General features: G+C 35.7%; 1 protein-coding gene across 4 annotated transcripts in view; it reads left to right on the top strand.

Moving 5' to 3' along the window:
- Neto2 (neuropilin and tolloid like 2) overlaps nt 1-16,580 on the top strand; it is a 58,334-nt gene that overhangs the window by 8,282 nt on the left and 33,472 nt on the right. Inside the window, exons 2-6 of one of the 4 annotated variants that reach the window (XM_070011879.1) lie at nt 7,990-8,046; nt 11,080-11,220; nt 11,795-12,043; nt 15,524-15,568; nt 15,651-15,778. In XM_070011879.1, the coding sequence (XP_069867980.1) occupies nt 7,990-8,046; nt 11,080-11,220; nt 11,795-12,043; nt 15,524-15,568; nt 15,651-15,778 (620 nt within the window). The remainder of the gene's footprint in view (nt 1-7,989; nt 8,047-11,079; nt 11,221-11,794; nt 12,044-15,523; nt 15,569-15,650; nt 15,779-16,580) is intronic. The other 3 variants (XM_070011880.1, XM_070011884.1, XM_070011883.1) reach the window with 3 other exon arrangements.

Genomic DNA, 16,580 nt, shown 5'->3' on the forward strand with positions numbered 1-16,580 from the left:
AATGGATCTGACCCAGAAGCCTAAGATTTGTTGAAGTACCAAGAAATATCAGCTAAAAGCCATTCTTAATTTGACTGTCTCTGGACTACAGCCATACAGTACTGAAGCCTCAGAAAGGTGAACAGGCTCTTAGAGATTTGAACAATCTTTTTTTGCAGAACTGAGAAATTAAAGGAATTGCAGTGAGACTCTGAGCTTGTTTACCTTGGTCTTTGGCTGGACTCTGAGGCCCCTAGCCCCTAATCAAACAAGGAGATATCAGTTGTTCACAACAATATTCCCATGAAATAGGCTTTAGTTAGCAAAAAAAAAAAGAAAAGAAAAGAATAAAGACTGGAGTCAGTCACACCTTAGATTATTAGGAGAGAACCCTAAATCGGTGACCCTCCAATTAGAACAATTAAAGGACGACACTCCCCCTGCTTCTACATCTCAGTCAGAAGGCCTAGTTACTTTGTCAATGTTTGCTCTCTGTAAATACAATGACAATTGAATTGCCTCAAATAGAGATAGTTAGACCCTTATAAAGCTACTTCACTCCTCCCTTCAAACTATGGGTATTTCAGGACACTTAAACCAACCAATTTGAGGAATTAAATTTTAAAACTGGAATGAAGTTTCTCCCATGAGGCATGTCTTAAAGACTTGGTCCCAGTTGGTGGCACTATGAAGAAGTGGCTGGATCATAAGGACGCTAACCTAATCAGCTAATTGGTTGTTGAATTCATGGCTGCTCGAGTTGTTAAGTGGTAGGACCAGGTTGAAGGAAGTGTATTTGAAGGGGTATTTGAAAGGTACACCTTGCCCTGGCCCGTCTCTGGTTGCCGTGAAGTGAACAACTCTGCTTGACTCCACTCTCAACCATAATGTTCTGCCTTGCCTTAAACCAAACACAGTGGAGCCACAGATCATAAACAAACCTCTGTAGCTATGAGGCAAAATAAATCTTCCCTTAAAGTGTTTTTCTCAGGTATTTGTCAGTGGACAACTAACTATAACTAGCAAAAGTGGTTCTATTTCTGGCTGATATCTAGGGTATTGTCTATCACTAACGTAAACACTTTTATTTGCCCTCCCCAAATCCTGAGTTTCTCCAGATGATTGGAGATGCTACCCAACCTATGATAGTTCCCAGATTTTTTCCATACCATTTTCTTCCCATTTAGGCTCTATCTCAGGAAGTCATTGTTTATTCATCTCATCAGTCCCCATACCTGAGGGAGAAGTTTTTTGCAAGTATATTAGGCCCATGCATCTCTTTGATCCAAAAGAGAGAAATGATGCTATAATTAACTCCACCAAAACGTCTTGAGCTTGTAAGTACCTCACCAGGTGTGTCCATCTAGCTATCAGTATCAGCCCTACCCATCCTGCATTTTAGGAATTCCAGGAAGAGCCTTTGGGTACATTCCAACACTGAAGCTAGTCATATCCATTCAATACCTCAGTTAAAATCCAAGTAATCATAATAATTCTGAATAAATGGATATTCATTAGATAAGTATTGCTTTTACTTCAGTTACTACCCAGAAACATGTTACTTTCTCACTCAATTCCCTTATTATTTTAATCTTCCTTTCTTTCCTTAATAGGTAAAATAACTGTCCAAGTAATTCTCCAGGACTTCTGGGTTTCAAATAACATTCTAAGTAGTAATTTTATCTTTATAGTACTTATTGAGTTGGCCAGAGTTGTCTCTTGATTAACAATGAAAAGAAAAAAAGACTGATTTTTTTCCACAGTGGAAAGTCAAATCTTTAAACTGAGCAGCCTTAGAGACAAGGCTCTCTGCCACACATTCAGAGTAAAAAGGGAAGAATAAAGGAAGTAGCTTTGATTATTTGTGCTTTACACCCTGAGTGATACCTATCCTTACTATTTGTTGAACTCATTTTAAGTCAGACCTGTATACTGGTTATTATGGGGCTAAATTAAACTCTAGAGCCAGCAGTAAAGGCACAAATGAAGGTATTACTTTTTTAAATATCAGCTCACAAGCAATTATAACATGACCAAGTTTTATAAATTTTCCTTGGGAGTGAAATTCTACCCCAAAGAATCAATGAACTTCTGAATATATTGTAAGAGATTCTGGTCCTTTTGGTAAGAGAATAGGGGATGCTGGGACATAGATCAAGCCTATAGACAAAACGAAGCATTACTTCATGACCTAAATAATTCTAGTGTTGGCATTAATGGAATTTGTTTTAATACCAATGTGATTATAGCTCCAGTGATGTACAAAGATCCTGCTATACAAGTATGGAAGCTTTATTATGATGTGGAATTTAGAATGACTGAATGCCACTACTGTAGCTCCAAGAATTGTATCAGTAAATATTTCTATCCTAAATTACAGTGCAGATTTTCTTTATTCTTTATATGTCATTTTTCTATTCACTGACACAGCCCATTTGGTTGATTGAGTTGTGAATAGTAATTACTTGAGAAAAAAGATAATTGTAAACAAACTACTAACTTGTGAGCGGACCTCAAAGGAAGAAAATAACATAATAGGTTTGTTTTCCTTTGCAACTTTATTTTCATTATGATTGTTCTGTCTTTTGTATAAATTTCATACATGAGTTATTTTATAAAGACATACTTTAGTTAATCATTGTGTATTCAATTTTTAAAGCATGATTCATCTTTTTGTCATGGTTGTGTATTGCTTTCCTGGTTTCTGTTTGTCATTTCTTACCCTGTCTGCTGGCTTTGTGGCTTGCTTTAAAATGTGTTAGGTAACTGGTCAGAAGTTACACTAGTGATTCTGAAAAGTAGAGTATACTGAACACATTTTGATCTAGTTGATACAACCTTATCAGTTACTACCCTAGACAAACTGGTGTTGACTAAGGTCAACAAGGATGTAAAACCAAAGATGGAGGACAAATGCTTAAATTTTATGATGTAAACTGAATGTCAAGAACTATATCTTTGTACATTGATGACCTTGGTTAGGAAATACCAAAGACATGCTTTGGAGTGAACAAAAATGTGACTATCTCCCATCACTTGGCAAACTGACTATCTCCCATCACTTGGCAAACTTGTACCTCCATTTCCCTCATTCCTAATCTCCTGTAAATGACTGCTTGCAGCTGACCCTACATTTCCACCATCAAAACTCTGCTTCAGCACATTATTTTTGCTTCCTACATTATCTTTTCTCTTCATTAAGTTAGCCTTCACACAACATTAGAAACTTAGATCCAGCAATGCAACAGTCTAGTTTCAGAAAAACAAAACACCTATAATGGTTTCTTTTCCTTTATATTCAAAAGTTCACACATGTAAGATGTTTTACAACAAGGTCTTACCTACGTTTCTCCAACATGCTATACAACCATTCCCTTCCACATATCCAGCCTACTGTATTATTCAGAGTTCCCTGACACTTGCTACAAATTAACTTCGTGCCTCCATGTTTTTAGAGGTTTAAGCTATTTCTTTCTTCTGTTCCTGGGCTTATAATTTTTTGGTGAGGATTTCCTCAATATCCCCCTCAATCTCCAGCAGAATGAATGGTTTCCCCCACACATACCCCGTGCATCCATTATATGTTCTCTGTGCTTCCTGATGAACCTCTTTCACCTTGTATCGTTGGTGGTCTTTGATAATAGATTGCTTGCAGATATCAATTGTCCTAGTACCTAATGTTTATTTAGAAAATTCCTAGTATATAAGATGTGCGGGCTGGGAAGGTGGCTCAGTGGTAGAGTGCTTGCCTTGCATGCATGAGGCCCTGGGTTCGATTCCTCAGCACCACATAAGCAAAAAGAAAAAAGCTGGAAGTGGCGCTGTGGCTCAAGTGGTAGAGTGCTAGCCTTGAGCTGAAGAGCTGAGGGACAGCGCCCAGGCCCAGAGTTCATGCCCCACGACCACCCCCCCCCACAAAAAATAAAAAGATGTGCTCTGCTTTTTTCATGTAATTTTCACTGTGGTATCTGTACATCAGCATGATTTTACAAATAGGTATTCACAGCTGAAACAAGGCAAAACTTGAATCCCAGCCCAGATTTACTTCCCTCCTGAAGTCCATACTCTTAAGCATTTGTTGATTTCTCTACTGTGTACCCCCAGGCATGCTCTTCAGGAGCAGATCACTCAGAACTTTTGAGGGGTGGGGTTGGTAGTATACTTTGCATGAAACAGGAGACTACAAGTTTATAAAAAAACAAAGTGGAGGCTGGGAAGGTGGCTCAGTGATAGAACGCTTGCCTTGCATGCGTGAGGCCCTGGGTTTGATTCCTCAGCACCACATAAGCAAAAAGAAAAAAGCCAGAAGTGGCGCTGTTGCTCAAGTGGTAGAGCACTAGCCTTGAGCTGAAGAGCTGAGGGACAGTGCCCAGAGTTCAGGCCCCACGACCAGACCCAAATAAATAAATAAATAAATAAATAAATAAATAAATAAAAACAAAGTGCCTTATCAGGCTCACACCTGTTATCATAGCTAGCTTCTCAGGAGGCTGAGATCTGAGGATCCAGTTTGAAGCTAGTGTGGGCAGGAAAGTCTGTGAGACTAATCTCCAATTAAACTACCAAGAAAAGCTGGAAGTGGAGCTGTGACTCAAATGGTAAGGCACTAGCCTTGAGTACAAAAGCTCCAGGACAGTGCCCAGGCCAAAAGTTCAAGCCCTAGGACACAAAAGAGATCGAGAGAGAGGAGAGAGAGAGAGAAAAAGAGAGAGAGGTACCTTAAAGAAGTTAGAAATACTGGGAGAGAGCAAAGGAAGAGCCGATATTGTCCAAAAACAATTCTTTACCTGACTTAAGTAACTTTAACTCCTTTATTACAATTAAAAAAATTGAAAAAGAAATAGGATATATTAAATAAATATATATGTATGCATATATATATATATATATATATATATATTACAGCCAACATCATACTAATTCGTGAAAACATGAAACAATTTTTTCTAAAATTAGGAGAGAGACAGGATGTCCACTGTTACTCAATATAGTCTGGAATTCCTAGCCAGAGCAATAAGGCAATAGAAAGATTACATATATTTTATAAGAGAATATAAAGATTTTTATAAGGACTCCAAATAGGGAAGAGGTGAAAAATCTCTATTTGCAGCTAATATGACACTATGTCTAAAGGACCCTAAAGACTCCATTCCTAAACTCTTAAAACTGTTTATATCCCAATATTCTACTGGTATTGGTAAAATGTTGGGATGAAAAAAATCAACGCACAAAAGCCAGTACCTTTTTGTATACAATGAATACCCTCAAAAATATTTTTAAAAAATTAACTTGAAATAACCCCAAACAAAGGGGTGAAAGACCTCTAGAATAAAAACTATAAAATTTTTGTGGGGCACCAGTGGCTCATGCTTGTAATATCTTAGCTGCTTAAGGAAGATTATGATTCAAAGCCAGCCAGGGTAGGAATACCCTGTGAGACTCTTAACTCCAATTAATCATCAAAAAGAAGTAGATCTGTAGCTGAAGTGGTTGAGCCTTGAACAAAAGAAGCTCAGAGACTAATTTCAAGCCCCAGGATTGGTACCCTCCCCCCCCCAAAAACTTAAGAAGACACCAGGAGGGGAAAGACCACCCATGTTCTTGGATTAGCAGAATTACCATCCTGTAAAAATAACCATACAGCCAAAGGCTATTTACAAATCCAATGCTGCACTCATCAAGATCCCACTATCATTATTTGTAGAGATGGGGAAAACAATCCAGTATTTTATATTAAAATACAAATGACCCTAAATAGCCAAAGCAATATTGAGCAAGAAAAGCAATGCTGTAGATACCACACTCCCAGACTTCAAACTATACTTCATAGATCTAGTAACAAAAGCAGGTTGGTACTGGCACAAAAACATATCTAAGACCAACAGAACAGATGAAAAGACCTAGAAATGAAATGAAATCAGCCATCTGATTTTTGACAAAGAAGCCAAAAACATATGAAAAAAAAAAGTACTCTTCAGTAAATAGTGCTAGGAAAACTGGATATCCATATGGAAAACTGGATCTTCATTTCTCACATTGTATTAATATCAATTCAGAATGGATCAAAGACTTCAGGAAAAGTCCTGAGCCCTTGAAACTACTACTATAGGAAAGAGCAAAAACACTAGAACTTACTGGTATAGGCAGGAATGTCCTCAGTAGAATTCTAGGGTCTTAGCAAATAAGCAAGATAATTGAAAAATGAAATTTCATGAAGCTCAAAAGCATTGGCACAGTGAAGGACATAGTCACTAAACTAAAAAGACAGCTTTCAGAATGGGAGAAGATCTTTACCAGCTATTTGTCTGACAAAGGCCTAATAAACAGAATATATAAGGCTCTCAAGAAAAGTAAACCCCCAAAGAGTCTTAATAACCCTGTTAATGAATGGGCAAATGTACTAAATAGACACTTCTCAAAAGAAGAAATATAAAAGGCCAATAAATACATGAATAAATGCTCAACATCCCTGACTTTAAAGTAAATACAAATCAAAACAACACTGAGCCAGGTGCCAGTGGCTCAAGCCTGTAAATCCTAGCTACTCTGGAGGCTGAAAGCTTAGAATCACAGTTCAAAACCATCCTGAGCAGAAAAGTTTATGACACTCATCTTCAGTTAGCCAGGGAAAAAAAAGCAAAAGTAGATCTATAGCTCAAGTGATAGAGGGCAAATGCTCAGAGACAGCACCCAAACCCTGAGTTCAAGCCCCAGGATTATCACACACATAGACAAGACAAAACAAAACCATTGAGATTCTGTATCACTCTAGTTAGAATGGTTAGAATGTACACAACAACAAATGGAGGAGGGAATCAAATTATACTGATGATGTGAATGTAAAAGTGCAACCACAAATTTACACTAAAGCTAAGAATAGTACTACCCTGTGATCCAGCAGTGCCTCTCTTGGGCATTTATCCAAAAGATTGCAACTCAGAATACAATTTAAAAAACAGACAACAAAAATACACCTGCACATCAATGTATTGTATTTACAGTAGCCAAGTTACAGAAACGGCCCAAATGCCCTACAGCTGACAAATGGGTCAAGAAAATCTGGTATATCATGTAATTTCATCCATCTATCAGGAAGAATAATATTATGCTATTTGCAGGGAAATGGATGGACCTGGAAAAAATCATATTGAGTTAAGTAAGCTAGGCTCAGAGAGGCAAAAGGCACATTTTCTGTTATATGTGGAAGTTAGATTTGAAGAATAAATATTTGAAAACACAAGGCCAAATGCATATGTATGTGATCAAACTGACTAAAGGATGGCATATGCAGGAGAGAGATGCCATGCTATAACCCCTTTGAATAGTTAACAGGCAGTTTAACAAAATGAATACCAAGAAGCTGAAACGTCTTGACTGAAAGGGTGCATGCTTAAAGAAGGGGACAGATGAATGGAAAGAGGAATAGTGAGTGGATGGTTATAATGATAATAATCAATGTACATACATGAAAACTGAATTAGGAAACTTAAGATCCATAGGTGTGGGATAAATGGGACAGGGAGCACTGTGCTTATAAATGGACATGTTATCCAAATCTGTTTGAACAATAAAAAGAAAAATGTCTTATGTCCCATGAGTTAAATGAGTTCAAAATCAGCCATATCTTTCCTTCAGCTCTTCAGGGTCAAATAATAAATCAGAAAATAGTTTTTAATGCTTAAAAATCTTAAGGGTGGCCAGGGTGTCAGTGGCTACAGCTGTCATCCTAGCTATTCAGGAGGTTGAGATCTGAGGACCAAGGTTCAAAGCCAGTTTGGAAAGGAAAGTCCATAAGAGTTTTATTTCCAACTAACCACCAAAAATCCAGAAGCTTCTGAGTTCAAGCCCTAAGGTCAGCACACATGCACACACATACACACACACCCCCAAACTTGAGAATGAATATTGGTAAGAAATTATGATTTTAGTTATTGTCAGCAGGTCTTCCTTATAGACTTAGTAAAATACAGTATATATTCAATTTTTAACTTTTCTTTTCTATTATTCTAGTGCTGTTAATAACAATACTTGTAGTAGAAGGGATCGCTGTGGCCCAAAAGACTCAAGGTAACGTATGATGATAACTCATTGCATTTTCAGGACAGAGGGAGGGCTGATTGAAAAGGATTGCAACTTTTGAATACTATTTCCATTAAGTCTTTTGGGATAATTCATGACCTAAGGCTTTCGGTCAACCACTAAACCTCAATTTAACTGGACTTAGCTGCATGTAGAGTAAAATGTCCATATAAGTCTTCCTGAACAAGATGAAAAAAATAGTAGCTTGTCGCATATAATAGTTTACATACACTATGTATTATTTGTACTTTATCATAAAGAAGAAAATTTTAAAATCCCTTTTTCAATGTAAACAAGTAAAGCCTTTCTATCAAAATAGTACTCAAAGCCCTTTAAATCTACTCTCATTTTCCTGATGTATGAAAAAATATTAGCTAGCTACTGCAATTTTTAAGCCAGATTTACATGTCAGTTTGGTGCATTTCCTGTATGACCTGATTTGGTTTTCACCAAAATTATGTATACACATGATAAAAATCAAAATGTATTAAACAACTAGGAAAAAACATTTTCCCATCTGTACTTATCATTTCCTGCTTCATGGAAATAATCTGTTAAAGTATTTCTTTTCTTTAAGCAACATGCTATGATGATGTTTCTTGATTTCTGTTTTAGACATCACTTATTTCTTACCATGGAAGATAAGAATTTAGCTCTTTCACACACTTGCCCACTCCACCCACAGAGTGCATTCCTAATTCTCAGCTTAGAGGACAAGGTTGAAGATATCTTCCAGAAAGCATTCTCTGGCTTTCTGTTTTGTATCAGCCTTCTCAATATAACTTACCACAATTCTAGTTATATCAGCATCTGGATTTACAGTGCTTTTTTCAGTATAAATTTTGTTTTTAGGTTTGAGAAATGTTTGTTTCTGTTGAATTTTTAAAATTACTTTTTCATTTTCTGTGTTCTGTCTTTTCAGAAATTCCTATTACTTGGTTATAGCCCTTTTGGTTGTTACCTGTTTTTGGAAGGTAGAGGTTAGTTATATTGTTTTGTTTGAGACAGGATCTTGCTAAATAACTGGAAATTCTTCTGCATCTGCCTGTCAAATGTTGGAATTATAGACATACACCACCATGGCAGGCCTTTTTTTTTTTTAAATTCAAGGCTGACCTTGAATTTACTATCCTCCTATCTCAACCTCTCATCTTGCCCTCTGAGCCACATTCTGGGAAATTTACTTAACTTTATTCTCAACACTAGGAATTAGAAAACTTTCTGTAAAAGTTCAGATTAAAAGTATTTAAGTCTTTGCAGGCCACAGTCTGGAGGAAGCTGCTCAGCTCTTCTTTGTGTGAAAGCATCTAGTACATAGGCCAGTAATGTACTGGGTGTTTCAGTGAAACTTCAGTAGACTCAGCTTTAAGCTCCAAACATTATTCTCATGCTTTCCTTTCTCCTGTAATGGAAGCTTTCTTTTGTTTTCTGAATATGCTTTGCTTTGAATATCCTTGTCGATGTCTTCTGATATACTTGCTTTTCTATCTCTGTAGATTAAAGGAAGGCTTTATTTTATTTTTTGTTTTTACTGGGTTTTTTGGTTTGTTTTGTCCGTTGTGGGGCTTGAACTCTAGGCCTGGACACTGTCCCTGAGCTCTTCAGCTCAAGGCTAGCACTCAAGAGCCACAGTGCCACTTCCAGTTTTCTGGTGGTTAATTGGAGATAAGAGACTCACAGACTTTCCTGTCCAGGCCGGCTTTGAACTGCAATCCTCAGATCTCAGACTCCGGCCTGAGTAGCTAGGATTACAGGTGTGAACCATGGGAGCCCAGCTTACTGGGTTACATTTCTTACATTGATTTGTTTCTTTCAAGTTGCTTTTTTTCTGTCTTGATCTGTGTTTCCTACCAGAGGTTTTCATCCAGTTTCTGGTGATCCTTGCATGTCTGTTCACATTTAAGTGGAGCACAGAAAATCTGGTCATTAGTTGTCTACAAGTAGAGGTAAGGATTGTGTACTGTGGCCCTGACCATGGACTGACCTGGCATTCTAGAGCCCATGAGTCTGCATGGTTGAGTCTCAGTGTGGATTAGATTCCCCAGAGAAGTTTTTCCATTTCCTGATTAGTGGCTCTGAAGTTCCCCAAGAGGCACTGGTGAGCCAGTAGGAAAAGCCTAGGAGTTTCATTCATTATGCAGACTAATTTTGTTTTCAAGTTGACATTTTCACCCTTAGCTGTACCTGATGTCCCCTAGTCCATTAATCCTGTTTGACCTCGAAAGAAGTCATCTCCAATGCTTTAATGTGATGGATGCCTATGTGGAGAAGGGAAGAGTATATGAAATCAAATTGCTTCTAAGAAAATTTAACCAGCCTTTTGCTTGTAAACAAGCCCAGTTCACACCACTTGCTACTACTACCAGCTGTTAGAATTGTGTCCACTTACTTATCTGTACTTAAGGATAAGAAAAAAGAAAAGAAAGGAGAGCGAAGGCTGCCAGGTCCTAGTACAGGCAAAAAAAAGTGAAATTTAAGGAGGTTGTAAAAGTAAATGTATGTATTCAGTGACAATCATTAACTAAAATCCCTCTGTAATCTTTGAATTTTACTTGGCATGTGGTAAAATAAGTATAAATATACTATATCAGAGATAATTCCAGAAATCATTTTATTTTTATATCAGACTGAATTTTACTAAATGTTATCAATTGATTAGATCCTCCCACATGTTTTTACATTGTCAAATGTAAGCATTTTATTTCCTTGTTCTCTTCCATAGCCAACTTCTCCAGATACAAATTCTTTCAACAAGCACTGCATACAGAAATCTTATCTTTCTCTCACTTTTGTACTGAATTTGTTCTGCTAAATTTGGTTCTTAGGGATATATGTATGTATATATATACATATATATATATATATATATGTGTGTGTGTGTGTGTGTGTGTGTGTGTGTATATACATATATATATATATATATCTGCACTAGAATGGGTAATTGTTAGAAATTGTGGGGGAAAGGGAATAATGTTATTCTCTTTTCCTGGGATAATGTCTAAATTTCTGTTTTTCCTAAAGATGGACAAAATATTGGAATCAAGCATAGTCCTCCAACTCAGTGTGGCATTTGGGTTCGAACCAGCAATGGAGGTCATTTTGCTTCACCAAATTATCCCAACTCCTATCCACCAAACAAGGAGTGCATCTACATCTTGGAAGGTATTTGTCCAATTTTTGTCTTTAATTGTATGAAATAGTCACTTCTTATTATAAAACTAACCACATTGGCAAAATACCTTGTTTAAACCAGTGTGAATTTTATATTTTATACTGCACTCTGTATTAATTCAGTATAGTTTATACTGAATAAATAAATATAAATAAAATAAATATCATAATATTGAGTATGTTAACAAGTGATAGTTAAAAGGTTATGGGAATTTGGAATCTACTAAAGTATAATTTAGGTAAAACAGTATATATGACAAACTTCTTTAATAGGAAAGTTACACTTACTAGCATTTCTTATTAGGTATTATGCAAATTTATGTTCATATTAGTAAGTTCTTTTATTGTTCTATATATCATATAGGAGATATCAGTTTTAATCAATCAAATCTATTTACAAATAAATTGGTTAAAACAAAGAGCATATACTGAAGAGAAATGTTATTCTATTTCTACTTATATGAAATAGGATATTTATTATGACTTATAATAATACTCACTTGTGTCCATACATGTGTATCTTTCCTGTTCATACTGCCCTGATTTGCTTACTCTTATTTTATAGCTGCTCCACGTCAAAGAATAGAGTTGACCTTTGATGAACATTATTATATAGAACCATCATTTGAATGTCGATTTGATCACTTGGAAGTTCGAGATGGGCCATTTGGTTTCTCTCCTCTTATAGATCGTTACTGTGGCATGAAAAGCCCTCCATTAATTAGGTCAACAGGGAGATTCATGTGGATTAAATTTAGTTCTGATGAAGAACTTGAAGGACTGGGATTTCGAGCAAAATACTCATTTATTCCAGGTAAAGAATAAGCTACCTTTCTTTTAGTGATTGAATATTTCTTTCTGATTCTAGAAACTTACGGTTAGAAAAGGTTTGGTCAGGCTAATCAAATTGAGCCTTTAAAAGAAATCTTCAAGGCAGATATCAACAACAAACTCCCACCAGAATCATGTTAAGTAAAACCGAGCAGACCTACAGTTGTCATATACCTCCAATCTCAGAATGATACATTTGTTACAGTCAGTGACCCAATATTCATACACCATTATCACTAATAACACATGATTTACCCTAGAGATCATCTCTGAGAGATCAAGTGTTAGAGATCAACAAAGATTGTATATTCTGTGGTTTGACAAATGTGTTGATGACATGTGTCCACTATTAGAGTATCAGACAGAATAGTTTTGCTGCCCTAAAAATCCCCTGTGCTCACTCCACTTATTCATCCTTCCAGCCACTGGAGAAGAGTAAACTTCACAGTTATACTCTTCCAGAGTATCATGTATAACTGGAATCACACAGTATCAGCCTTTTCACATTGACTTCTTTCATTCAACTATATGAATACATGGTTGTTTATGTCATTTCATAGCTCCTTTTCTTAACATTAAATAATACTTTATTGTCTGATTATACCACAATTGATTTACCCATTCTACTGAAAGATCTTTGTTGCTTCCAAGTTGCAACAATTATGAATAAAGCCGCTGTAAACATCTATGTGCAAGCTTTGATAAGGATATAAGCTAACTGATTTTGGTAAATTATAATATATTATGGATGAATGTAGAAGATACATGCTAAATAAAGGTACCCAGAAATAAAAATTAAAATATTTTATGAACTGCTTATACAAGCTATCTAAAGGAGTCATTAAAAAAATCATAGGAACAGGAAGTAGAATGGTTGTCAGGGACCAGGGAAGAAAGAAGAGAGAATTGGTATTTAATAGGAAGAAACTTTCAGTTGCAATGTCCAGAAAAGTTCCAGAATAAAAGTTGCACAACACTGAATGAATTTAATGCCATTTTAAAAGGTTTTAAATGGTGACAGAGGCACACAGTGATCTCAGCTACTCAAGATGCTATGGTAAGGAGGTTGCAAGCTTGAGGTCATCCTGGGCTATTTTGATAGCAACATTTCACTTATTTTATTTCTAGGTTACAAGATCCTATCTCAAAAAAATTTGGGCTAGAGTTTATCCCAATTATAAAGTCATAACTACTAACCTGTTTCCTCACAATGGCAAAGAAAAGAATGGTGATTGGTCATACAGGTCATATAAGCCATTCTGCCTTGCTAGTCTACACTAGTTTGAGAACTATCATTTATGATAAAAATAACTGGTTCAATATATAAAATATATAAAGATATAATAATATCTGGTTAAATGGTATTTGATTCTTATTAACTCAATAATAGAAATAATTGATAACTTTAATGTCATAAAGACACTACTACAGAATTTAATTCTCAGGTTAGATCTTAACAAGTACATTTATACTATTTGAAAGAAAAAGGCAACAGAAAAGTGGTCTAATTTGAACAATATTTAAAATATTTAAAATAACATACAACTTTATATGGAAAGGTAGTTTGGACCTAAGTAATTGTTTTTCCTTTTTTACATATCATAAGAGAAGTTTTACGTGATTTATAGTTAAACTATAAACAAATTATGCAAATGTTCAGGATTTTTAACTTGTATTTTATAATGCCTCATTTTCTAAATTCATTGTATTTAATTTTATGCTAATGACAGTAACAACCAAGGATTCTGTGATATAGATGAAGAACCTTAGAGGTTGATTTTCTAACATAATGACAAATCTAGGATAAGATTCTAGTTCTATATGCAACTTTTATTCTGCCATGTTACCCTTAAAATATAAATGAGAGCCAGGTACAGTAGCTCATGCCTGTAATTCTAGCTACTCAGGAGGGTAACATTTGAAGTTTGAGCTTCAAAGCCAGCCCATGAGACTCTTTATCTCCAATTAACCAGCAAGAATCTGGAAGTAGAGCTGGCTCAAATGGTAGAGTGCCAGTGAAAAAGCTAAAGGAGAGTGCCAGAACCTGACCTCAAACTCCAGTATTAGTATTTTTTAAGTGAGTATTCTATAGTTGTATTGCTAAAAGGAGGAAATACAACTCATATCAAAGTAAATAGGAGTGAAATTTTTTCTAAAATTGTTATTCATAGTCATGTTTCTAAAACAAACTTTGTCTAGAGAGTGGTAAGTCTGGAAGAAACACTAACAATGCTGAAAAATTGATTTTTAATCAAATTCTTTAAGCTATTAGTGATATTTGTAGAGATTTTTTAATTGGCTTACTTCCAGGGAGAAATGTAATATAATAATATCTTAAAATTGATCAGTTTGCCAGATAGCTACTGACTCTTGCTCCCAGTGCTGCTTAAGATTTAAATTTCTCTTTGTCATGTAAAAGAACTGTAATGTCTACAGCTCCTTTTTAGCAAGGGTGAGTTTACATTAAAAAAGAACAGTCTGTGAGATATAGTCTAAATTAAGGTAATAATTTATTTTCAATCCACAGTTGGATGACTTTATAAACTGTCTTTAGTTAACAAGAATGAAGCACACAAAATGCAACTGTATGAAATAAGTTTTCCAGACTACTGTTTGATATATACAGGTTCTATTGAACTTTGTGATGTTTTTTAAGATGCCAATAGCTGTGATTGTATGTGTGTGTGTGAGAGAGAGCGCGTGCATGTATGCACACATGCATGGGTGCCGGTAATAGGACTTGAACTCAGGACCTGGGCACTGTTCTTCAGCTTTTTTGCTCAAGGTTGATGTCATATTATTTGAACTACAGTTCCACTTTTGGCTTTTTTGTATATAATTGGAAATAAGAGTCTTACAGTCGTTCTTGCCCAGGCTGGCTTTCAACTGGGATCCTCAGAACTTAGCCTTCTGAGTATCTAGGATTACAGGAATGAGCCACAATTAATTAATTAATTAGCCTCCTGTTAGATTTTAAAATGGTAAAATATACATAGTAATAAAATTATCTTTGGAGCACTTGTAAGTGCACAGTATAGTAGCAAGAAGTACAGTAATTACAGTACCTGGCAACCATCACCACAGCCCATATAACCACAAATTTTAGAAGATAATTTTCAGTATGATTAAGCAAAAGCCTAAATAATATTCTATTTTATTGTATATACCACATTTTGCTTATCTTTTCAACTGTCTGAGAACTAGTGTCTGTTTTTGATAGTTGATATGAGTTTTGAAGTAGCATAAATGATGAATTTGATAGGATCAAAAGTATACACATCATTAAATAACTATTAGTTTCATAAGCAAGCTTGTAAGGTACTAGTGATAGAGACATAGTCTGTATCAGTGAAAGCTTTTCTTAATCTTGCTATCAAATACAGCTTTAGATATAGACTAAAATGTTAACTCTAAAGTAACCCAGTATCAGTGACCATCCTTTTTCTTCTTTTTTCTGTTACAGATCCAGACTTTACTTACCTAGGAGGTATTTTAAATCCCATCCCAGGTTTAGTATATTACCTGCTTTACCCGTGGCATATTTGATTAGTCTTGTTTTCCTTTGAACATTATTCATTTATTCTCTCTAGATTGCCAGTTTGAGCTCTCGGGAGCTGATGGAATAGTGCGTTCTAGTCAGGTAGAACAAGAAGACAAAACAAAACCTGGCCAAGCAGTTGATTGCATATGGACAATTAAAGCAACTCCAAAAGCTAAGGTATAATTATATATTGAATCACTTCCGAGAAGTACATAATAATAGCTGATTGGTACAAGATATCGTTTTAATTTATACAGCTGTTTGATTATATAAATTGAGATCACAGATTTTCTATGTAGCCCCAGGCTGGCCTCCAGCTCACAATCCTCCTGTCTCAGCCTCTTGAATATTGGGATTACAACTCTTAAAATGCTAATATTATTTCTTTTTCTTTCTTGGGAACCCACTAAGACTTTAGCATTGTTATAAATAATAAATCCAAATACAAATATCAGAAACATTACACATATATTAAGGTTCTTAATTTTAAAAGATTAAAAATGTTAAAATCAGCCAAATGCTCGTGGCTCACATCTATAATCCTAGCAGCTCATGGAGCTGAGGTCAAACAGTTATAGTTTAGACCCAGCCTGGCAGACACAACTATGAGACTTTTACCTCTGGTCAATTCCCAGAAAGACGGAAGTGAGCTGTGGCTCAAGTGGTAGAGCACTACCCTTGAGCCAAAAAGCTCAGAGACAGGGCCCTGAATTCAAAATATTTGGATTCCTAATTGGTAAATGCAAGTATTGATCAGTATGATCAAAACCTTTCTTATAGGAGGAAGATAAGGCTGGAAAGGTTAGTTTACCTTCTAACCTCTAACCTTCTAACTTCTAACTTTCTAACCAGGATTTGTTCTATAAGCGTAAATCACAAATATGCTGAGTCTTATTCTGTGTTCCTACTGTGCTGCCTTTGCTGATCATGTGGAGCCTCTATGGAAAGTTCTGCAGAGAATATTTTTAAATAACTTTCA

This window comes from Dipodomys merriami, unplaced genomic scaffold (genome assembly GCF_024711535.1).
Source record: "Dipodomys merriami isolate MVZ:Mamm:240054 unplaced genomic scaffold, mDipMer1.0.p SCAF_85, whole genome shotgun sequence".
Taxonomy (NCBI): domain Eukaryota; kingdom Metazoa; phylum Chordata; class Mammalia; order Rodentia; family Heteromyidae; genus Dipodomys; species Dipodomys merriami.